Source organism: Vipera ursinii (assembly GCF_947247035.1).
Source record: "Vipera ursinii genome assembly, chromosome: 2".
Taxonomy (NCBI): Eukaryota; Metazoa; Chordata; class Lepidosauria; order Squamata; family Viperidae; genus Vipera; species Vipera ursinii.
The window spans coordinates 224,043,051-224,068,954 of record NC_139513.1 but is presented as its reverse complement, the minus strand read 5'-3'; the positions used below and the strand labels follow the sequence as shown (position 1 = coordinate 224,068,954).

At 38.2% G+C, this 25,904-nt stretch overlaps 1 protein-coding gene across 1 annotated transcript in view; it reads right to left on the bottom strand.

Moving 5' to 3' along the window:
- Positions 1-225: 225 nt before the first annotated feature.
- The window catches only part of PUM3 (pumilio RNA binding family member 3), a 31,621-nt gene continuing 5,942 nt past the window's right edge, over positions 226-25,904 (bottom strand). The window contains exons 6-18 of the mRNA XM_083353787.1: positions 23,255-23,348; positions 23,107-23,173; positions 21,492-21,666; positions 19,329-19,432; positions 18,805-18,883; positions 17,994-18,092; positions 17,026-17,079; positions 16,307-16,387; positions 11,920-12,062; positions 8,213-8,435; positions 5,772-5,859; positions 5,217-5,307; positions 226-493 (exon numbers count right to left, since the gene is read on the bottom strand). Of these exons, the coding sequence (XP_083209913.1) occupies positions 361-493; positions 5,217-5,307; positions 5,772-5,859; positions 8,213-8,435; positions 11,920-12,062; positions 16,307-16,387; positions 17,026-17,079; positions 17,994-18,092; positions 18,805-18,883; positions 19,329-19,432; positions 21,492-21,666; positions 23,107-23,173; positions 23,255-23,348 (1,431 nt within the window). The 3' untranslated portion in view covers positions 226-360. The remainder of the gene's footprint in view (positions 494-5,216; positions 5,308-5,771; positions 5,860-8,212; positions 8,436-11,919; positions 12,063-16,306; positions 16,388-17,025; positions 17,080-17,993; positions 18,093-18,804; positions 18,884-19,328; positions 19,433-21,491; positions 21,667-23,106; positions 23,174-23,254; positions 23,349-25,904) is intronic.

The following is a 25,904-nucleotide window of genomic DNA, read 5'->3' as shown; positions in this document are numbered from 1 at the left end:
GTTCCACCCACCCTGATCAATAACTCCAGTGAAGTAGGTTAGGCTGAGAGAGAATGCCTGGTTCCAAATCACCCAGGAAGCCTCCAGACCTGAGGGAGGACTAGTACCTGGGTCTCCACTCCTCACTTAATACCTCAGCCAAGATGCCACCTTGACTCCATTTAAACAGTGGAAGGTTGGACACAGAAAGGTAATTTGAGTAACATTCAAGAGGCAAACGTTGAAAAAGCTATAAGAATTTATTCACAAGTTAAATTGTGTAATTTTTTTTTAAAGTTAACTACCCAAGACCCTTTCCATTTACATTTCTTTTTAAAAAAAAGCATCTAGTTGTCATAGAAAAACTGAATAATTATTAAATTAGGATGATAATTTCTCCAGCAATGCCTTTGCTGCTGCTGTACAGTCTTTAGTCCTTTTTAGCTTTGGAATAACACTCTTTAGTCCATCTTTGACTTGTGTTGCAACTTCTTGATCAGAGCTCTGAAGAAGACTGTAAGAGGAAGAAAAAGAACATTTAAAATTTGTTTTAACAGTATCCTTTCAAAGTGAACATTTATTTTAAAATGAATTAATACATGACAGACAGATCAGCGTACGATTGAATAATTCTACTTGTTAAGGAAAACTTGGGGACACTATCCCGTAGAAAGTAGGTAATAATAATTCAGTTTAAATATTCAAATTGTCAGAACAGAGAGTCTTTGTATGTTCTGAATGTACTTTCAATTAAGTTTAATGATTTCTCCAAGTGTCAACTATTGCCAATAGTCCAGAAAGATACCATGACCAGATACCAAAATATGATTGATTAAAACTATGTGCTTCCCACATCTAAGCCTTATCATAGGTCATCAATGAGAGTAACCAACGTTACTTCCATCTCATGTTCAGCTATAAACACTGATTCTAATTTTTGCTTTTTTAAAACACATTTAAAAAGAGGCAAGGGGGAATTGGGTTGTATATGCGCAAATTGACATCATGATTAATAATAGGATGCATGGGGGGGAAAAACTTTCATTACTTTTCCAGGGAAACTAAGCGGGCTTGTTTGAGAGATTTTTCAGTATGAAAGTATCAATGGTGGCCTGTAAAAATCTTCTGCAATTTTTATCCTAACTTTCCGTTTAAATTGTCATGTCCAACCTTGTTTTTTTAAAACAAACAAACAAACAAGTATTCTGCCAAACAAACAGAAGGAAAGAATTAAAATAGCTTGGGTGGAAAAAAATAAATCTCGTTTTTCAGTATGATCCAAAATAGTTCTATCTTATCTAAGAGCAAGCACTATGACCTAGTATTACATATTTGAAGAGATTACGTAAATTATATAATATGCACACAAATTATTGTATTGCGCCTTCTAGGATGTTTTGATTTTATAGGCTTGTTACTATTTTAGGGAAGGACAAGCATTGGTGTAAACAGCCACCAAGATTATCAAAACGTGTAAGCTGATTACACGTTCCCTTCTCAAATTCTTATGCAACGTTAGAGCAAGATATGAATACATTGCATCTGCTTAGATACTGGATGGGTTAGACATTGGATGAGCTGTTGCATCAAATATAGAGATCTGCAGTAGTTCTGAAGCAGACCACGACTAAAGAATTCAGTAGGACATCTCCCAAAGGAGTCACTTCTTTTCTGGCAGTCACACAATTGCTGCTGCACAGACTCATGAAAATTCAGGAGGTTGGATATGACTCTTTTAGGGAGGGAATGGTGCTCAAGTTTGATCTAAAGCATCTTTGTCTGAATTCTGGATCCTTCTAATTAAAATCACAGCCAGTTGAGTTAACTGGCCGTGGCTGTTTTAACTCTTTCCAGCTCGTCCATGAATTCAGATTCGTTTTCTGATGAGATGTCAAAAATATAACTACTTAAGATATAGTAGCAGCAGACTGACTGAATTTTATTAAAATAATGGAAGAAAACTAAAACTCAGTGCTAGCACTATCATCAACCACCTCTGGGAGATAAGACTTGTCTTAAAAAGCAACAGTTCTTCATTTCTAGAATTCAAGCAGAAACAACCAGGGCTATCTCTGCCAAACCAATTTCTCAAATGGAAAACTTTGCCACATGTGGTGAAACAACTCCCCACAAATCTTTATATAGCAGCTGTGTGTGAGATCACGTGTTCTCACAAGGAATTAAGGATTCTTGTCAAATGTAAGGGTTCTGTTGTAAGGTACAATGAAAAATGCCCACAGCTCTATTTCAGGAAGGCAGTGGCTGAACAGCAGAAATTCACAATGATAATAAGCCTGTCAAATGGAAGTTTGATTTAAACACAATTTTTTGCACTGATCCATACAAACAGCAACGTTTTTCTGATCTATATTAGAAACACTAGAATATTTTTTTAAAAAAGAATGGGATAATGAAGAAGGAAACCAATTATTTTTAACAGATATGTGTGAAATGCTGATTGAGCTTGGTTAGGAAAGGCAATACATTTTTTGGGGAGAGGGATAGACATCAGACGGACAGGCACTTTGGGTGAACCTACAGACCCCTCAGGTAGGGAAAACAGCTAGAACTTCGTGCATTTAGAACTCTGTTTGTCCCACCCACCCAAATTCAGATTAGTGAAACCAAGTAAGTTATCTCTTGCTTTTCGGTGATCCTGATCAACATTTCCGTTAACAGAAGCAAGGAAACAGTAACCTTTCATTAGGGATTACTGGTGTGAGGAATGCAATGATAAAGCAATATTGATTATCTTCTCAGGAACGGTCTTAACCGTGTCAGAAAGGCCAATCTTGAACTAAATAAGCATTTGCACATTTCTACATTTCCCCTGGATGTTTGGACAGGGCACCACCTGGGAACTCAAGGGCACGCCAGAAGAAAAGTCCAAAGGAAGACCGTGGTAAATACTTCTGTAACACCCTGAAGAAACTCCTGGTCATCAGGAGTCAAGCTTGAGGGTATCTTTACCTTTTATTTTCCCCTCACACGGATTATTATTTCAGTAGCCTTGATTAGAATCCTGGAACATAATTATAAGCCTTTCTCATTTTCTCCCCTGCAGTAACCTTGATCAGGTCTGCTGGAGACGGAAGATTATCAGCTCCTCAGCAAACCGATAAAACAGAACTGTTCCTCTTATGTTTAGGCTTTGAGGTTCAGCCGTCCTGCAACCATATTATTTTCTGTTCTCATTTTACTTTGCTTTCACTGAATGCACCTCTACTCCCAAAGGGACATTTATTCTTTGTCGACAGGCATCAGGAAAATACTAACAAACCTAACTTGGTATCAGGAGATATTTTGGATATAATTCAGTGGATTCAATTGATCTATTTCTAATGATTGGTTGAATAGATCCATCAGTTTTAATGTAATGGAACAGGCTGTTATAGTGATCTCATCATTACTAATTCCTGAGAAAACTTACGAGACAGAAATTAAAACTTAATTTGGAAATATCATCAGCGATTCAAAGACGAAGAATATTTAATCTACAGAAGCAGGGACTTATAATTAATAAATACAAGTTAAAAGGTATTTTAGGTTCATACCCAGTTGATCCATTTTAAATGCCCTATGCACAGTTACTCATGCGCTCGTGACCTCCCGTTTGGACTACTGCAACGCTCTCTACATGGGGCTGCCCTTGAGGACCACTCGGAGGCTTCAACTAGTGCAGAATGCGGCCGCGCGAGTTGTAATGGGGGTCTCCCGATACTCCCATGTAACACCTCTACTCCGCGAGCTGCATTGGCTTCCGGTTGCCCTCCGGGTGAAATTCAAGGTGCTGGTCATTACCTATAAAGCCCTACATGGCTTGGGTCCGGAGTACTTGAGGGAACACCTGCTGCCAGCATCAAGTGCCCTTCATCCAGTGCGCTCCCACAGGGAGGGTCTGCTCAGGGTCCCACCGGTAAGAGATTGCCGGCGGGTAACGCCCAGGGATAGGGCCTTCTCAGTGGGGGCGCCTGCCCTTTGGAACAAGCTGCCAGTGGAGCTGAGGACTGCCCCCGACCTCCGATCATTCCGTCGGGGCCTGAAGACCTGGCTCTTCGAGCTCTCTGGCCCAGGCTGAGGATTAATTTATTTTAATTGGGGTTTTAGTTGCACAGGGTTAAATTTAATCTTTTTTAAACTGGTTTTAACTTTTGTATTTTTGGTTTTTAATTCCCTGTAAACCGCCCTGAGTCCTCAGGGAAAGGGCGGTATATAAATGTAATAAAATAAATAAAATAAAATAAAATAAATAATTTTATAAATGAAGATGCTGCAAATACTTTGTTTAATATCTTATTGATTTATTCTGAAACATCTGTTGTGTTCTCAGTTTGCTTGACGTTATATAAATAAGTGCAAGAAAACAGTTTGGTATAAGAGCACAAGGTTCAAGCTCATTTGCAATGTGTACTATATAGAAGTAGTCCTCCACTTACAGCAGCTCATTTAGTGACCAAAGTTACAACAGCACTGAAAAAAGTAAAGTGACTTATGACCATTTTTCACAGTTAAGACCTTTGCAGCGTCCCCATGGTCTTGTGATCAAAATTCAGAAGCTTGGCATCTGACTCATATTTATGACTGTCGCAGTGTTCCAGGGTCATGTGATCATTTTTTGCAACCTTCTGACAAGCGAAACCAATAGGGAAGCCAGATTCACTTAACAACCGGGTTACTAACTTAACAACTTTGGTAATCCACTTAACTGGGACAAGAAAGGTCGTAAAATGGGGCAAAACTCACTTAACGAGTGTTTCACTTAACAACAGAAATTTTGGGCTCAATTGTTTGACATTACTGAGTGACCAATTTCTGTAGGCTGCCTCACTGGAATAAGTGGAATTACGTTATAAAGAAAGAATGTGGTATTTCTGAAGGCTGTGACAGCAAAGCCTCTAGACAGCATAAACTCCAGGACAGCCAAATTATTACCTTCAAAGAAAGACGGTCCAATGGGCGGAGACAATCAACAGCAGAAGGAAATATTGGAAAAAAAATCGTTGCAAAGCTACAGCTTATTTCCCTTGCACTTTAAAAATAATAAATAATGAAGCTGAAAGCAAAGTAATGAATCTTTGAAAGTGATTCAGCAACTCAGTTGCTGTCTACTTAGCAGCAGGAAAGGCACTTATTAAAATACAATTGACTTTAAACTATTAATATTAAACAACCAGGTCGCTGCCTTTAAAAAAAAAAACCCTCATAGATGTTGAATAACCTAGAAACCTTCTACATACCGGCATAGAATAATTGCACCACGATTCACATCCACCCAGGTCTTTAGAAGGTCAATTCCCACTTGTTCTATCAGGATTCTTGCAAAACATCCTGTTTGGGAGAATCCAAAGTAGGTATTATACATTTATCGCGACACATCCGTTATTAATTAATACTAAGACAGAATCAATACATCTGCATTCACTTTGAGGAGATACTGATTAGATTACCAGAGCACGTGTGCTTTCAATCTAATTTTCTACGTTATTCACACACACACACACACACACACACACACACACACACACACACAGACACACATATCTGAATCCAAGGAAAAAGAAACTTTTCCCTTGAATTGCCTTGCAAGAACTTGCCCTTCTTTTTCAGAAGTAATTTTCCTTTCTTAATATGAGGAATTCTCCCTGTCCTTCAAGCCACATCGCTCAGAGAAGCTTTTTTATTTTATTTTAAATTAAGGCACCCAAAATGGAATTCAGGACCTAGTTATCTTGCCCAACCCTCCACTGATTGAAGGTCTATTAATTAATTTCACCTCTGATATACCGACATACCTTCTCTGCCAGACTCTCTCATCTTCTCATCTTGTTCTATTAGCCACTTAAGTACTAAATGGCCTGCTGGATGTTCGGCAATGTGAAGCTTTAAAATAAAGCATGAACAGGTTAGGATCTCTCACTGGGCCGACTCTTCAATGTCCTCGTATGTGCAGCTTTTTAAAAGTCGGGTCAGGCTGTATAGCACGTCAGAAGCATCCCTTAAGTAATAGCCCTTTAAGTAATCAGTGAAGGAATAGCCAAGCAGTATAAATTTTAAACAACCCAGAGATCTTGTTTGTCCCTCGGATTAGATATTTATTTCTATTTGAAAAACAAATCATCGTCAGTCTCAAATACTATTTTCAATACGTTCTATCACTTTCATAATTCCTAAAGGCACCAGCTGGGCAACTTTTGTAAAATACTCCTAATTTCATTCCAGTTAGGGCACTTTCCTGAACCTAGCTTGTCCTCCCACTATTTACTGACCTTCTTTCTGCATCACATCTACCCTACTCTGTGTGTTGAGCACAGAAATCTCAAGGAAACCATGCAGGGCTGAACAGAAATATAGCCCTCCCCGCCCCCCAATTATACACAACTCTCACATAGATGCATTTAAGATCATAAGAGAAGTTATACTTCTATTTTAGTTCTGCTTTAGACTTTCTGCCTGAATGTGTGGAAAACGATGAATGATTGAGGGAACTCTAGTCCAGGGCTTTTCAACCAGTGGTACAGGTACCACCTGTGGTATATTGGCACCTGGCAGGTGGTACGTGACCATCCTAGAAAAGTGGTAGCGGGGGAAGGAAATGAGCTGAACCGGTGGCAGCACCGCACAAGCCTGAGCGAGAGACGGCTGGAGCTGCAGGACTGTCAGGGCTCAGTGGAAGCGCCAGGCTCCAGCTGGAGCTCGGTGCTGATCCTGGTGCTTCTGAGCCGGGAAGAAGTACCGATCAGCTGGAATGTTGCAGCATCTCCAAGGTCTTGTGATTTACATTGAGATGTTTGGCAACTGATTCATATTTATTCCGGTCAGTGTCCCAGGGTCATCTGAAGTAACCAAAACCTGCTGCAACCACCCAGCAAGGGGGGGGGGGATAAAAACCAAACACCCCACCCCACCCCCACTGCCAATCCTCAACAGAAATGCTCACAACAATGAAAACCTCGGACAGGAGGAAGAGCGCCACCGGCCAGGCAGGCGTCTTGCTCGGCTGTGGCTTGGGGGGCATATTTGTCAGTGCCATTGTAACTTCGAACAGTCACTAAGCAAACTGTTGTAAGTCGAGGACTACCTGTACTTCACCACTTTTTTCTTTTTCTTTTGGTCATCAAGTTTTTGACACCTTGCTAGGCGACCGGTGGTACTCAGATGTTGCCATATCCTAAAAGCGGTACAATGGGTGAAAAGTTTGAAAAGCCCTGCTCTAGTCTAACAAAAAAAGACTGGAGGCGGCACGATAGCAGTCTTCCAGGACTTGAGGGGCTGTCTCATAGAGAAGAGGGGTTAGTCCTAGTCTCCAAAGCAGCTGAGGGCAGGACAAGAAGCAATGATGAGAACCTATTAAAAAGAGATCCAACTTAGAACTAAGGAGAAACTTCCTGACATGAGAACAATGAATCAGTGGATCGGCTTCAGGAGCTGTTGGTGCTCCTTCGCTGGAGGCTTTCGAGAACAGATATGGACAACCACCTGTCCGAAGTGCTATAAGGCAGGGGTGTCAAACTCGCAACGTCACGTGATGTGTCGTGACGTAGCATGACTTTTTTTTGTCATTGCCGGCAATGGGGTGGGTGCGGTTTTGCTACGATGCATCCAGCCCACGGGCCGGCAGTTTGACACCCCTGCTATAAGGTCTTCTGCTTGAGCAGGAGGTTGGGTTAGAGAACCTTCAAGGTCCATTCCAACCTCGTTATTCTATGTTCCAACGGAGCGCGTGTATGTTTGGTGGAAGAGGGTGACAGAGCACAAAAGCAGAGGAGGCAGAGTACCAAGCACAGCCCTGTCCTTTAATCAAGTCCTGACCTTCATGCGTCGAAGCAAATATCTGAACACAGCCAATGCCACCAAAATATACATAAATGTAGTATTTCGGAGTCACGCAGACATTTGAGTCCAAAGCAGTATGAAGAATTCTGTCCCACCTAAGCAAAGGTGCTTTGGTTCGGTGCAGACACCTTGTACAGGATGTTGATGGCTCATTAGAAAATACTTCTTTATAGACTCTCGTGATAGCTGTGCAGATTCAAGAATGTGGGTGGTTGAGTTACGGATGTGGCAAGATGGAGACATTAGATGATTACACCCTGTTGCTACCTTAATGCCTCCTTAACTTAAACATCAATTTCCTGAGCCTGTGCAATGACTCTGAGACCAGACTGGACAACAATGAAAGAGAAACCTGCTAATTTGGGGCTACTCATTACTGTTTGCTTTGTGCCTAACTTACCTCTCCACCTTCTCCCCCCGGAATCATCTCTCTCGCAGCAAGACTAGCGATGGCTTTCATCGCTGGCTGGACATCGCCGACAGCAGCCTTGAGGATGCCCGTCACTGCAATGAATGCAGCTTTGTCCATCACCATTTCTTCAGCGTGTGCACTGAGGTGCTGTAATAAGGGAGGGGAAATGGCTTCCAGAAGCTCATGATGCCGAACATCTGCATCCTTTTTACTGGGGGGATAAAGACAGACAGATATAAGAACGTTTGCTCAATAAAGAAAAGCAGGAATTGTACAAAATTCTGATGCCCAAATTAAAAAAATCCCAATTCAGCAGCAGGTTATTCTCATATTCATCCAACAGAGGAAAAGTTTTGATTGACGCTCCAAATCAGAGCCCTAGAGATCACCTATGATCATGCACCATATGCACTAGGACCTTTGCAAAGCAGTCGTTTCTACCTAAACCAGTTAAGCGTTTACAAAGCATATTTTCATGAGAAATTGCTGGAATGGAGAATTCAGCTTCAGGCCAGAGGCAAGTCCCATTAACAGCCGCAAGGTTGCAATCCTCAGTTCAGGCTACATTTCCTTGACTGTTTAATTTTTAAAAACCAAGACTGGTCAGCAAGAAAGTGATTTGCATGGCTGCTGCAAATAGTGTCACTGGAAAGATCATCCAAAGAGACAAGATGGTGGTGTGACTCCCATGGCTGCTGTGCCTGTGGCCTGCAGAGCGGCACTGTTTTACACAACTAGCAGGAGGTGTATTTTGAGGTGCCATTTAATTATCTATGGGATGATATCAGACAAAACTGTCAGTGGTGAGTATATTTATGTTAGGAAAGAAGGCAACTGTTTGCTTCTCCCTGTAGTATTTTGATCTATGGCCTGAACATTCATTTGTTCATCCTTGCAGTTTTGTGGGATGTTTCAAGTAAAATATGCTGCCTCAAAGATGATCCAATAACTATTGCCTGAAATCTAATTTAATTTTTTACAATGTTTTATTACACAAATTAATAGAAACATCCCCCCCACCCTCTAAGAATAGCAGCATCTGACTACCCAGGGGAATTAAAGCATTAAAAGAACAACTTTAATCTAATTGGATTTATATGTTCCTGAAACTTGGGGACCAAAATTTTTCCTATTTTTATTGGAGACTCTTGTTTTTATCTACAAAAAAGAAATAAAATTGGAAAAAGGATTATAAAAATTTTGGACTTAAAAAACCTTAAATGGCACCAGTGACATCTTGTGGTGAAGTTTGGTATTACAACTTGTTATTTCCTAAAAGAGACTTGGCTTGAAGCCCAGACCTTAGATAAGACTTTTCTGACCTTGGCACCACCTGAGAGGCTTAGCTGTGAGAACAGCTGGGTGGCATAACTGGCCTACTTGAACTGTGAATGTAAACCTTTACTGACTCTCAGAGTTATATGTGGCAAATTGCTTTCCTATCTCTTTATTTGACACTATATGAGATGTTCAAATACCCTGGACTATAAAATCTTGCTTGACAAACGAATTCTACTAGAAAGACTATTTATAAACATGTGAAAAAGATGGATGAAGCCCAGGAAAAGATCCTTTCCATGTTGAAAGCAATACATGAAACCATTTTTTCAGCTTGTGAAAAAATATGACCTAACATAAAAGATCAAGACGCCAGTTTAGATACACAAACTCAAACTTTGACTACCACCACCAATGCAGAAAATAACAGAAGAAGTGGGACAATCAAATATTAAGACAGAGGAGAAAATTGACCAACAAATGCAGCTGATGGAAAATCCAGAATAGGAAGTGACAACACTGAAAATGGAAATGACTTTCTATATAAATCAGAAGAAATTTGAGAAAGAAGAACAGATTGAATGGAAGATAAACACATCAGGGCAAGCATGGGGAATTGGAACAATAGCGAGACAACTTAATGAATACAAATGGGCTAGTCCTTCCAAAAAATGGCAAATAAATGGTCTACTTTGTTTCAAATAACATGTATAATAATAGAGGGAGATCTATTTGATGATTTAAACGCACTGATATGGAAGCCTAGTTGACAAAGGAAGAAAGCCAGAATAAGGTTGAAGAAAATTGGGGTCTTGACTTATTAGAGGGGATTTCATATTATTAATTAGAGGGTTAAAGGGGAAAGTTGCGATAAGGCGAATTCTGGTCATTAAGATTAAAATACTTGGAAATTAGTTGAAAATAAGGACTTTATCTGTTTAATATCTAAACATTAAACCTAAAAGGAAAAAGAAAATTAATTATTATGAATATGTTTGGTTTATTGATTAACCCAGGTAATATACGTAATGCTTTGATTTATTAGAGGGGGATATTGTATTATTAAGTAGATGATTTAATATGGTAGAAAATAGATAGCTCTTAGGAAACAGAACAAGATTATATTCAAATAGATAAAATGTGTATTTTGGATATTAGATTTGTTATGAATTGAGACAACGGAAATCTTGGTTACCTAAAGCCTGAAAATCATAAATATCAAAGGTTAAATTGCAATACTGATGACAAACTAAAAATTGGGTAAAATGAATAACAAGATATGGATTGTTTATGAAGACTGTTGTTTATGAAGCTTACGTATAAGCTAAAAAATTATTGATAAATGTAATAATGATGTTTTTACTGAGTTGATATAATAAGATATAATAAGAACTAAACTAGGTTGAATATGAGGTAGTAAATGTTAAGGGGAAAAGAGAAGAAATATTTGATATTGTAATTTGAGATTTGTACTAAAGATTTTGTTATCGAATTATTGATTAACCCAGTCACCACCAGATTCTGTATCCTTGTAAGATTCCCCCCCCCAAAAAGTATATATAAAGGCAAGATACAGTTAACCAGATAAAAACAGATAAAATGTAAGACTATTGAAATGAATACCGAGAAACGAATCTAGTCTGTATCATAACCAGCTGTAGCTAATGCATAACATGCATTATTCTGCCAGTGTTGAAATAAACACGTCGCTCTTGTCATTTGACTCACATGGCAATAAAGTATTATTTTACCAAATCCACTAAAAGCAAATGTGACTGAAATTCACAGAAAATTACCCAATATGAAATCCAATATTTCCTACTAAAATGCTACCTTACCTTTTTTTTAAAAAAAAATCTATCTTGCTTTGCCACCTTTTAAGGTCATTTATGTAAAACAAAAATACAGGTCAAATTCAGGGTGCCTCCTGTCAAGGAATGTCGACTGGTGGCCCCAGGGGGAGGGCCTTCTCTGTGGGTGCTCCGGCGTTATGGAACCAACTGCCGGTAGAGCTCCGGATGGCATCAGACCTCCGATCCTTCCGTCGCGGGTTGAAGACCCATTTATTTGAACTAGCGGGTCTGGCCTGATGGGGGTACATGGGTTTTTTATATAGGCTTGTTTTATTATTGGTTTTAACTTGGGCATTGATTTAATTGTTTTTTTTAATGTTTGTATTGTTATTTATATTTATGCCCTGTGAACCGCCCTGAGTCCCCTTGGGAGAAGGGCGGTATAAAAATCTCAATAAATTAATTAAATTAAATTAATTAAATTCCACTTTGCACAGCATGTCTCAGGCAGCTGTATAGCCATAATTCAATCCACTGGGATTCAGAGGAGTGAAAAACAGCACATTTCAGACATAACCAGATAGGGGGAAAATGCAGAAACTTCAATAAATTGTACACAAGTACCTGTGAGCATTTCCATCACCCTGTTGCAGGATTTTGATTATTGCCGGGGGGAAATATGTTGGGTCCCGTGGACTCAATAAATAGAGGATGACTTTCCTTCCATATTTGTTGTTTATAACAGTGGGTAAATTACCATTCAATTCCTAAGTGTTGGGGAAAAGACAAAAAAATCTGTTAGTCACATTCTTTTTCCAATTTCAGCTTGTTTTTTTTTTTTTGAAAGAAGCCAGTCCTTTCATCCTTATTCATATCTTACCTATGACTAAATAAAACATTATGCTAATGCACAGACCTTGCTCCAAATGTAAGACCTTTTCTCTATGACATGATTTCAGTAGTGGTCCAAAATATTACCAATTGTTAATTCCTCCATTTTTTCATCTCCTTTGTACAACCATACTGCTGAAATTTTAAGATCAACTCAGATATTCCAAAACTTTACCTAGATAGTATTACTAAAACTATTACACATAATAGGATTAAAGGAGAGATAGGAAAACAGATGGCAGTTTATCTAACAGTCAAATTTAATTTCATTTAACATGAAGATAATATAACCTTTTCATTCAAAATGGCAACTTTTTCCTCATAGTTCTAGTAAGGAAATATATTGTGGATGATTTTTCTCCTTCCTAGTGTTTTTCCTGCAAGTGTAGAGTCTTGTGTTTTTTTTTTGGGGGGGGGTGTCAACCAAGTGTTGATTCATTGGCTGTGACAGGAATTGATTGACTGCCTTGTCACCTAAGGCTGATGTTGTGGGTTGAGAGAATGAGGGACTGGCTCAAAGTCATCCAGCCGTTTTCATGCTTAAGGCAGGACTAGAACTTACAGTCTCCTGGCTTCTAGCCTTTTGCCTTAATCAAACTGGCTTAGACCAAACTGGCTAAGATAACATATTGACTATGATAAGTTGACTAAGATACGTTGACTAAGATAAGACCATTTCTATGAATGTAACAACATTATGGCCCATTAAATCCAGTTTTCAGTAATTTTCACAATATTCACGTTGCAGCATGCCAAATACTGTGCCTATTTCTGAAAAATAAAAGTTAGGCAAGCCGTTACTGTAAGATGACCAATTTTGAAGACATATTATTTAGAGAAAAAGAGGGGAGTTTTAGATCAACACAGCATTGTTCATACTCCTTAAATAGATTTGCCTACTGCTCCTTTGCAAACACAACAAATGTTAGTCATCCTCTTCATTCATCAAAATCATTTAGGAGTATGTAGGATTACTCCATTTATTCTTTATTCACGAGTGAGCAGAGAAGTCTATATACTCAAATATATCACTTGATAAACCTTGTCTCTTGAGTGTCCATCAGCAAGTGAGAACTTTGAAGATTCTCCTCTTGCTTTATTGTTATCCCATCAAAAAATGGAGAAGATATGAGGATATATAAATTCTTCAACTAAAACAGTAGCCCTGGCCTCTTGTTCTCAACTATTTGATAGGTATCAAACTTCCCCCATATACAGGACAAGACAGAAATAAAGAAAACCGCCTTTCAAACTGCAGTTACTATTATAACCACAAGCACCAACCTGCATAGCCATTATTGCTACATGCATCTATATTAATGAAGAAAGTCCCAAACTCCCAAAGCAGGACGAGCAAAATTAGGATCAAGATATAAAGGAATGATCCTTCACTCAGCTGTAGCAAATCAGACAATAAAGCAAAGGGAAGCTGAAAGGATGCAAGCTTAAGTTTCAAGTTTGTGGTAATTGCTTTAGGATATAATGATAATAACCACTAAAAAGTCTTTGGGGAATACCAAACATATTGCTAAACGTCTGGAATCTATTATACAACTGTTTGGAGGCAAAGGAAATGTGATGTTAAGTCAAATGAAGGCAAAGTCATAAGAGATTCAATCATGGTTCTCTTTCTTCAGTTTACCCAGTCTAATCTTTAAATCTGATGTCCTCTTAATTTCATTAGGACCGACTGGTGCCTCAAAAACCTATCATCTCACAGTTTCTCCATCAGTGAAAAATTCGAACATCAATTTCACTATTGAATCAGGACAGCATTTGCTTCAATTTTAGCTAGGTAGCATCTAGGTTACTCTGCTAAAGTCAGAAAGCTAAGTAGGACCAGATTTGGTTAATATTTGGATGACAGACCACCAATAAATGCCAAGGGTATAGGCTAAGAAATCAAGAATCATCCTGAGACAATATTTGTACTGTAGCCAAGAAAATAATACGGTTATGTCACTAGAAGCTGAACTCAATTCAATAGTGTCTATATCACTTTTGGCTGGAAAGCTCAAATACGATAATAGCTAAGCTAACAAACAGACTGAGGGAGGAATTTAAACACCATTTCAAACTCATACATATTCAAGACGTGCATAGCAACGGAGCTATAAAAAGAAAGCTACAACATGGTGGCCGTGAGCTGATCTAAAAAACTCCTAAAACATCCAAAAGTTATTGCCACTTTGACTTAAGATGGCCCTTTAAAACCAATTATTAGTCACACACCTGATCTCTCTCTCCTTCCTGTCCTACAAACAGCGTATCTGCTAAGGTAAGCTTTTAATTTTTATATTAATACGTGCTAAGGTAGAAATGTTTAGCTGCAGAGGGAGACAAATAACTAACTAGAGAGGGCATAAGTAATGGCTTTGAAGGACAGGAGGAGGAATTGCAGCCAAAGCTACAGTCAGGTAAGAGGGGCTTGAGATTTGGGCCAAAACATCAGTTTGAGTAAACACCTCAGACAAGCTCCTCCCATGCTATACTAACATAAAGGGAGAAGCACATTCAGATTTGCTTAATAATAATTACGATAATTACATAATTATTACAACAAAAGCAGCCCTGACCTAAATGGCAAGGCTTTCACAGTCTACCTTGTTGGGCTGACAGTAATAAAGAAACCATCACAAGGGGGGAAAAAGTAGAACGATTTGCTAGCCATTCAGCCGCTGCACTGTATCACTGCAGAGGGAAGTCCGTTGCACGAAAGGATCGTTGCATGAAAGCTCCGAGAAGGAAGGCAACAGAGGAACACGGGAGACATGCTATAAGGATTCCCTTCCTCGAGTTTGACTGCCAAAGTGGTCATTTATTTTATTTATTTATTTTTTATTTTAATCCCATTTATATCCCGCCCTTCTCCGAAGACTCAGGGCAGCTTACAATCTAAGAAGCACAAATCAATGTGCTTAGCAATAGCCTTCATTCTATGTATATGCCTGTTTATTAGGGCTTTCGCCCCCCCAAGTGGCATTATTACAAAGTCAGCTTATTGCCCCCAACAATCTGGGTCCTCATTTTACCTACCTCGGAAGGATGGAAGGCTGAGTCAACCTTGAGCCTGGTGGGACTCGAACCTACACTAATTGCAGGCAGCTGGTGTTACTTAAGGAGGCATTAGCCCACTGCTCCACCAAGGCTCCATTTGATCACTGAAGTTGTTCATTTTATCCTGGTCCTGGATCTGGGCGTGAGAGAAGGAAGGTGGAAAATAGTCTATGGAAGGGTTCCAATTTTGGCAACTTTTAAGATTTGTGGACTTCAACTCCCAGAAATCCCTGCCTGGGGAATTCTAAGGAGCTGAAGTCCACAATTCTTAAAAGTTGTCAAGCTTGGACACCCCAGTCTACGTATTTGTCTCATTCTTTTGTTTGCCTTCAGTCATCTCTTTTTATGTCAAGATATATAGGAAAACATTATACTGCCCCAGTATTTTAATCCAATGCATAATCTTTGACTGGTACATTGATTTACAGTTTAAACATTTCTACCACAAAAGAAAGAGTAATGGTTAAATGGAAAAATAAAGATACTCCATCACCTAAGTTGCAAAGGAGTCAACCGTCCCAACAATACGTGGATAATTCATTTTTCATTTTAAACACCAAATTGAATACAGATAGTCCTCGACTTACAACAGCTCATTTCATCACCAAAGTTACAACAGCACTGAAAAAAGTGACTTATGACTTGGTTTTCAGTTAAGACTTTTGCAGCATCCCCATGGTCTCGTGATCAAAATTCAGATGCTTGACAATTCGTTCATATTTATGGCCGTTGCTGTGTCCTGGGGTCATGTGATCACCTTTGGCAACCTTCTTGACAAGCAAAATCAATGGGAAAGCCAGATTCACCTAACAACTGGGTTACTAACTTATCAACTGCAGTGATTTACTTAACAACTGTGGCAAGAAAGGTCGTAAAATGGGGAAAAACTCACTGAACAAATTTCTCACTTAGCAACACAAATTTTGGCCTCAATTGTGGTCATAAGTCAAAGACTACCTGCAGTGTATAATCTTTGTCTAAAAACAGTGGAATTTTCTACATTACTTATATCATTCTGCTAGGTGAATGATCAAAAATTAAGATTGTAAATCATATTACTTACAGATATAATCAATTGTTTCACAAGTTTAGTATCATCAATGCAGTCAAATGCTGCCAGCAAAACCAAATACGAAAATTCACCCTGAAACATGAGCCAAAAATTACAAGCATAAGACACAAGCCAAAACAATTCATGAACACTAGCTCCTAATTATCCAGTGATTATTCATCTGATTTCTGATTTTAACACGTCTGCTAAAATATTTAAACAAGATTCTTCTTCAAAGCCAAAAACAACAATCCAAACCACCAAATTATCAAATCTCTCAAGAGTCTTATATAAAGCTAAATTCCAGTGCCCAATTATTTAAAATTAGACAGTGAATTCTGTGAGACTTATTCCTCAGTAAAAATGCTCATGATTATTTTTTTGGATTCTAATTTTTTTAAACATTAATATGTATCATATCCGAACAAATTCTATAGATTTCTTGCCACGGAATTTCTTTCACCTTTGTCAACATTTAAAATGATTTCTTAGAACTCTTCTTTAAACATATGTATTAGTGATATTTACATATATGTAACATAATTACAAACATAATTGTCACTATTACTTTCTTTGGGGTAAAGCAGTCTTCCAGAAATGAGGCCATGAGATTGAAACCCTAAACCTACAATGAAGAAAACGCTACTGAGTACAAACAGTTTACTTCTAAGTAAGCATGAATTAGGATTGCACTGTATATGATCACAATAGGACACATTAAAAATACTCACTGTAGCTATTTTTTCAACATACGTCTTCATTGTTTTTACAATCACTTTTCTGTCCTAACAACCGTGCAAAATGAAAGAATAGTGAGAAACTTGACACTTTAAAATACGTGTAATATAAGCTGACTTTTAAAACTATTATCATAATACAGCAAATGCAATATTTAGGGATCCACATCTGGATTAGGGATAGAAAGCCACCCACAAGAGCAGTTTAGAAACCACCTTCATAGTGTAAAAGAAGCAACTTATTTCTGCTTCTTTCAACCCTGAAATCGCTATATGAAGTGAAATACACATAATGCTTCACGTTCCATATTCTATTCTCTATGTCAGTCTGTATATCACTTATGAAAGCTTAGGTTAAGACTGTAAGGAAGTTAATTACTCTTTCCTTCAAATTGCCCAGAACCGTTCAATTAACAAATAGCATGAGCATTTTTATTTATTTCAGCTTGTGTTTTTCCCTATTTTCTCTTAATGTTATATGTTTAATGGTTTTCTTTATGTTTGCATTTTAAAGAAATGTTAAAACAAGCTTACTTCCATTAAATCAGGGTTTCCCAACTTTAACAAGTATAAGACATGTGGCCTTCAACTCCCAGAATTCCTCAGCTGCCAATGGCTGGCTGGGGAATTCTGGGAGTTGAAGTCCACCAGTCTTAAAAGTCGTTAAGGTTGGGAAACCCTGCATTAAATGAAATATATAATCACATACACTGTGAATCAATGTATATCTTTGGATAAGTTGAAGTTGGTAGTAGAATGTATCCAACCCATAAACTAACCCCTCAACTAATCCTTTTTGATGCTTCTTAAAAGCTAACTCAAATAAAATGCATGGATGTTTCTCTATTTGAAACAATTGTCAAAATACACTGTGTTTTTGATTGTTGCATCTGAGACAACCAGTTCACACCAATCCATAGTGCAAGACTTTAGACACAAACCAGCTCCTTCACACACAATACCTTGGGAGTCCCATGCCACAAGCAATGCATGGCTACTCTGGCGCCATCATGGGTGTGTGCCAAGTAAATGACAGCTTCTCTAATTGCTTCAATCATTTCCTAGACACAGAGAACATTGTTTTAGGGAACAGTTTTAAGAACTCATCACTGTATCCAATGAATAAAACCTACTTAATCTTCGATGCATTCTCTCACAACAACACTGACAATCAGTTTAAGTACTGGGCAATCTGTATTATTTACTCTACCCATTAAATAATGGTCCTAACCTTGAATCAATGTCTGCTTTCTAAAAGAAAGTTTTAATTTGGTGTGGAATCTGTTAACTCCTAATTTAAAACTATTTCAGGGTTCTAGGATCTGCATCACATTTTAGCACATAAGTTGCATGAACAAAAACATGCACAAAGAAAGAATTTCATTTCTTATATGCAAATGTGACAAGGGGAAAAAAAACCTTTATGCAATTTAGTGTGACTTCCTTACATTTCAATTCTAAGTGACTAGCTGTGCCAGAAAGCAGAACAATATATACAACCCATTGAAAAAAAGTACAAAGGAGCACTCTGAGGGGCACTGAGGCTGCCAGATCTGACTCAGCAAGCAAAGTTGCATAGAGTCAAAACCAGAATATCCTTGGCTGGACTGGATTATTTTGCAGTTTCTTCTATTATTGGAAAGGCCAAATAGAAAAAAAAGCACTAAGTATCTGGTATGACATTTAATCTACAGTATTTAACATGAAAACAGATTTAAAAAGATAAGTAATGAACATAATGAAGTAAACAAAGTTTAATGAATAAATACTTACAGATCTCTGTTTAGAGATAGCGTAAGTAAAAAAGTCCAAAAAAACTTTATGCACCAATGAATGCTTTATTACAGCTTCTCTGTAAGGGAAAATAAAATTAAATTAAAAAAGAAAAAGAAAACAAAATAAATAAAAAGAACTCTGTATTTACCTGATGTGAAATATTTTTAATAACACAAAGAATGGCATTTGCCACCTATTTTCATTTGAAGTTAGATCAAAACAGTAGTTTCAGAGGACAAAGCTTCAGCAGGCTCCAACCATGCTCTTAGCAGAAATTGACTATCCATTTTTTTGGGGGGGGGGGGAAGGGAGAAAGACATAGTAGGTGTAAGACTTTGGAGTTTCTAGGGATGGGAGAAAATCCAATAAAGTTAACAGGTATTATTATTAGATCTCTGTACTGTAATAAAAATATCCTGCTGTTATTAGTAGAGAAAACATCGTTTCAAATGGATTTAAGGAAAATCCCTTAAAACCGAATTTCAAGTCAAGCATCCCAGCAGTCTGGCATTTGTTCTTACTTTTGAGCCATTGGGGTAAGGATCTGCTTCATCTCATCCATAATGGCTTCTCGCTTTTCAGGTTGAACCTCCAGCACTTCACCCAAAGTTGATCGATCTGCTGTCTGAAACGAGAAAAAACTGTATAGAATCAAACGATAAGAAAACAAAAGATTCCAACATTCATAAAACAAAATTCTCAATTGTAGCCAGCTGTGCCTTAATCTGGCACTCTGACTTGCAGGATTAATTCAGAGACTCAAGGACCTCTGGAAAAACAAAGTGGGTTCAAGATTGAGAAGATAACTAGGAACCACTCCAGACATAACATTTGAAATAAATTTAGTTCAAGGGTTCTTGAAACTAAATTCCTGGAAAAGCTTCTATTTACAATGGAGGGCCCAACCTGACTGCAAACTGGATACCACAGAACAAAGTCACTCTTAATTGACTCTGTGAAACAAACTTGAGGATCATATATGGTATGCAATCATAATCTACTTGATCCATGAAAACTTATAGCACAATGTCTATAAGTCTGAAAAGTGTCTATAAAAATGCTTGCTGCAAAAACATTAACATGGTTGTCCCTCAAGAAATTATTAAAGTTATAAAATATTGAAGAATACTTTTCTTGAAGAGTATGGTAAACATAATGGCACAGATGTAATACCTTCAACAATATCTCATTAAGTGTTAATAGTCTTTTACAGAATATGTCTATCAAAATTTCCCAAATTTCCTGTTAATGTACTTTCTGTTTAGTACTTAATATTTTTTAAAAAATATTTACCACTCTTCCCTTAAAGCCAAGAATTCTGATAAAACAGATTGTTGTGTAATGGAATGCATCATTTCAAGCTAAAATGAAGTTTGAAGTGTGACACAACTATTTCAATTATAAGTTTCTATCTTTTTTAACTGAAATTACATACGAACGTTAGCCATCTGCTCACTTGTAACAATTTATAACCCATGCTCTACAAAATACTTCTTCTGCCAATACAGGTTAGGTTCCAACATTTTATACCAATGAGATTAAAATACATGAAAACTTCAAAGTTGCTGAAATCAACTTTTAGAACAAAGAACATGTTAGATTCCACATTTCTGAAATGGTCATCCTTGATGGCATTTGTTTGGATAACTACTATTTTGAATGCGTTTATTTTAACGCAGTTAAAGGTTAATTAAATATTGAAAGATAATTCATTTTTTTTCTCAGCCGCAAAATAAGTTTGGTAATTCAGAGATGTGGAATCTTTACTGTCCAAGTGTTTTTTTGGTTTGTTGAGTTCCTTAAAGTTGGTCTTTAATTGCAGAGAGTTTTCATGGAAATAATTCCAGGAGAGGCTTGCCACCAACAAAGCCTGAAGGAAAGGACTGACCCCAAAGTCACTAACTTGGCTTTGTGCTAAAGGCAAGGTTTGAATTCACTGTCTCCCAGTTTCTAATCTAGAGCCTGTAACTAAGCTACCAAACTACCAATTGTAATATTTGAAAGATCACAGGTTTTTGCCTCCTTGCACTTTATATTTCTCTGGGTTTGTTTTTGTTTTTTTAAAAAAGGCAAAAATCCTGCAGCCTCCGAGCTACTCCACCCAATGAAAAAATCTAAGGTTCATGAGAGAAGCTAATGGTATATATGCCCGAAACAAACATAGTATAGCAGACATGTCAAACACAAGGCCTGGGGGCCAGATCCGGCCCGCGAAGTGGTTTCATGCGGCCCTTGAAGCCATCCCGGAAACAGTGAGGGAACAGCCCCCACTGCCTTGGCCCTGGTCCAGAGACCCTCCTCCTGCCAGAGACCCCCAGATGTGTCCCACTCCTGCCCAGGCCCCCATAGGCACCCTTGATGTGAACGATGTAGAGCTGGCCACGCCCACCCAGTAGGCCATACGCACTCTGGCCACGCCCACCCAGTAGGCCACGCCCACCCTGGCCATACCCACCCGGCCCCCTGAGGGCAACCGCAAAGCTGATGCGGCCCTCAATGAAATTGAGTGTGACACCCCTGTAGTATAGCATAAGGTATACAGAGATTTCTTGGAACTAATTTGTTTTTCCTGACTTGCCTGTCTGTCCTTTTCTCTCAGAACTCAAAAGTCATTTCAGATGTCAGATCACACAAAGAAAAGCTCAAATTGTTTTTGAAGAAAAAAAAAGTGTACCAATAATCACCTTATAGACCTGGAATATATTACCATAAAGCTCTTCCGTCAACATGTTCCGTTGCTCCAGAATGGCTTTATCGTTGTAGGCGTATTCCACCACAGCGGATGCTTCGGTATGCCGTAACATCTTTTTAACCTCACCTTTAAAACTTTTGATTATTTCCGCAATTTGTGGCTTTGTTCTAGTTCAGAAATGAGTACAGTTGACAAAGAGAAAATCGGGAGAAAAGAAAATCAACCAAGGATTTTAAGTCAAGAAGGAGTTACTTTTTCATGATTTCCGACTTAACCCTGGTTCCTAGAGTTAATTTCAGAAATAGGGAACCTACATAGAGAGACAATAATACAAGTGAGGTTGACACGTTTGGGTCTTTTTCTTCTGTAAGAGCAAATACAGTAAGGTGATCAGTCTAAAGCAGGGGTGTCAAACTGCTGCCCCACGGGCCGGATGCGTCACCCGGAAGCTGTGCCCACCCCATTGCCGGCAAAACAGTCCTGATACGTCTCGCGACATCACGTGACGTTGCGAGTTTGACATGTCTGGTCTAAAGAAACAGCTTTCTCAATGTTATACTTTGCACTGTGAATCGTTCACCCACAGTAAAGAATGGCATTCCACTTGGATTTATTTTAGAAAAGAACCTCATACTCAGATAAATCAAAAATCATTTCCCAGATATTAAGCAGGCATCAGAAAAAAAAAGCAAAAGAACCCCTCACTAAATTATTTTTGAGCAGTCGAATTTTTTAAGAGTGACAGTGAAACTTTCTGAAGAAATGTGCTGGAATCATAAAATAGTCCATTTACATTTCTATTTTGCAAAGCCCCTTTTAACACTTTCGACAACAACAGGATGGAAACTTTGGAGCTATACATGGACACATGTGAGCAGACGGCCAAAAGCTGTGCATATCTGAAAATAGACGTACTTTTAAAATGAAAAAGAACTATTTTATAAATGCGTCCATGTGTTCCAACACTCTTTCCAAGCATTTGCACAACCTTGTTAAGCTTTACCCAGAAATTACCGTTATAAGAGTAAAGGTATGACTAATTCAAACAATTGTTACAAACTTGAAAAACCAGTTAATTTTAATTTACAAAAGAAAGCTACATATTTCCTGCATTTTTGTCATGTTTTTAGAAGGAAAATGTAAAAAAACAAAACAAAAATTGGCAGAATATTTTTGTTCCCTTATTACTTTCAGTTAATTTCTTCAATAGGTTTTTTCTTTTCATTGCTAGAGATCTAATTAGGCACATTTTCTGAACATTTACTATTTTGGGATTCTAACATATATATATATATATTTTGAAAAATGAAGACCTGATCAGAGTGAGACCCACTTCTCTACACTTTCAGTTATTGTTTTATGGTCTAATAATGGTCTGAATAATCCCGTTCAGAAAAGCCCTTCTCTTGTGTAATTTTTAGAGAGTTTTTGTACAGCAAAGGCATTTATTCTTATATATTCTGCTCATTGTTCTAAAGAAAAGTGTTTCAGAATCCATTTTTAAATTTTTCCAATTCAAACAAAACAGGAGGAAAACAAAGCAGTCACTCTTTAGTCAAATATGAGGCTATGTAAGAATGGAGTATATGGATGCACTGAATACTTACCCATACATGAGAAATTTCTTCACAATGTTTCTAGAATACTTGGACTTACTTAATTCTTTAAAGCTTTCTGTGGGATGGAAAACCATAGTGAGAAACTGACCCCATCAAGTATTCTAGAGATTAATACGGACGCTTTAAGGAAGTGTACCTTTTAATTCTTCAAATACTTCTTGCCTTTGTTCTTCACTGCCGAACTGAATGTAACACTGAATGACACGTGTGGAATCATGACCAAATGCCATCTGAGGAGACAGCAACTTAGCATGTCAATTAGGTGGCATTATATTTGGTGGATCTTGCTACTTTTTAAACATTTAGCAACAATACAACAAGATTTATTATTATTGTAGCTGGCTGGAGCTATAAAGAAATACAATAACATATGGTCCAAAAACAAATTGCCTAAGAGTACTAAGAATGGTATGGTCTTCAAAAAAGAAGTAAACCAATCTGAAACCTATTGCTTCAATATCTTTCACTTCTCCAAGATTTGGAATTCCAAGCAGCTCTTGCAAGTTGTTACTATTCTATATGACCTCGTTGTATGTTAAGCCTCTTACACATTTTATTCTCTCCTAAGTCTCAGGAGATATTTACAGGCAGCCCTCGACTTAGGACCATAACCGAGCCCAAGATTTCTGTTGCTAAATGAGACACTTTTTAAATGAATTTTGCCCCATTTTACGACAGTCGTTAAGTGAATCACTGCACTTAAGTTAGTCACAAGTTTGCTAAATGCATCTGGCTTCCCTATTGACGTTGCTTATCAGAAGATCACAAAAAAGGGACCACATGACCCCGGGACACTGCGACTGTCATAAAATATGAGTCAGCTGCCAAGCATCTGAATTTTGGTCACATGACCACTGGGATGCTGCCACAGTCTTAAGGGTGAAAAACAGTCTTAAGTCCTTTTTTTCCAATGCTGTTATAACTTCAAAAAGTCACTAAATGAACTGTTGTAAGTCAAGGATTATCTGTATTTATTTCAACTTATACAGGGAGTGCAGAATTATTAGGCAAGTTGTATTTTTGAGGATTAATTTTATTATTGAACAACAACCATGTTCTCAATGAACCCAAAAAACTCATTAATATCAAAGCTGAATATTTTTGGAAGTAGTTTTTAGTTTGTTTTTAGTTATAGCTATTTTAGGGGGATATCTGTGTGTGCAGGTGACTATTACTGTGCATAATTATTAGGCAACTTAACAAAAAACAAATATATACCCATTTCAATTATTTATTTTTACCAGTGAAACCAATATAACATCTCAACATTCACAAATATACATTTCTGACATTCAAAAACATAACAAAAACAAATCAGTGACCAATATAGCCACCTTTCTTTGCAAGGACACTCAAAAGCCTGCCATCCATGGATTCTGTCAGTGTTTTGATCTGTTCACCATCAACATTGCGTGCAGCAGCAACCACAGCCTCCCAGACACTGTTCAGAGAGGTGTACTGTTTTCCCTCCTTGTAAATCTCACATTTGATGATGGACCACAGGTTCTCAATGGGGTTCAGATCAGGTGAACAAGGAGGCCATGTCATTAGATTTCCTTCTTTTATACCCTTTCTTGCCAGCCACGCTGTGGAGTACTTGGACGCGTGTGATGGAGCATTGTCCTGCATGAAAATCATGTTTTTCTTGAAGGATGCAGACTTCTTCCTGTACCACTGCTAGAAGAAGGTGTCTTCCAGAAACTGGCAGTAGGACTGGGAGTTGAGCTTGACTCCATCCTCAACCCGAAAAGGCCCCACAAGCTCATCTTTGATGATACCAGCCCAAACCAGTACTCCACCTCCACCTTGCTGGCGTCTGAGTCGGACTGGAGCTCTCTGCCCTTTACCAATCCAGCCACGGGCCCATCCATCTGGCCCATCAAGACTCACTCTCATTTCATCAGTCCATAAAACCTTAGAAAAATCAGTCTTGAGATATTTCTTGGCCCAGTCTTGACGTTTCAGCTTGTGTGTCTTGTTCAGTGGTGGTCGTCTTTCAGCCTTTCTTACCTTGGCCATGTCTCTGAGTATTGCACACCTTGTGCTTTTGGGCACTCCAGTGATGTTGCAGCTCTGAAATATGGCCAAACTGGTGGCAAGTGGCATCTTGGCAGCTGCACGCTTGACTTTTCTCAGTTCACGGGCAGTTATTTTGCGCCTTGGTTTCTCCACACGCTTCTTGCGACCCTGTTGACTATTTTGAATGAAACGCTTGATTGTTCGATGATCACGCTTCAGAAGCTTTGCAATTTTAAGAGTGCTGCATCCCTCTGCAAGATATCTCACTATTTTTGACTTTTCTGAGCCTGTCAAGTCCTTCTTTTGACCCATTTTGCCAAAGGAAAGGAAGTTGCCTAATAATTATGCACACCTGATACAGGGTGTTGATGTCATTAGACCACACCCCTTCTCATTACAGAGATGCACATCACCTAATATGCTTAATTGGTAGTAGGCTTTCGAGCCTATACAGCTTGGAGTAAGACAACATGCATAAAGAGGATGATGTGGTCAAAATACTCATTTGCCTAATAATTCTGCACTCCCTGTATGGCCACCCATCATAAAACCAAAACTCTGGGCAGCTGTAAATAGCAATCTGTCTGCAGTGTAATAAAGTATGGCAAGTTTGTGCAAAAAAAGGAAATAAGATCATCCAGTTTTCAGCTTCATTTCCTATGGATAGAAGTAATACATCTTCGCATAAACTTTTTCACTATTCACACATACAGTAGTTCAGCAATTTGTGAATTGCACTGCTTCTCTTTAAAAATACATATGTTTTA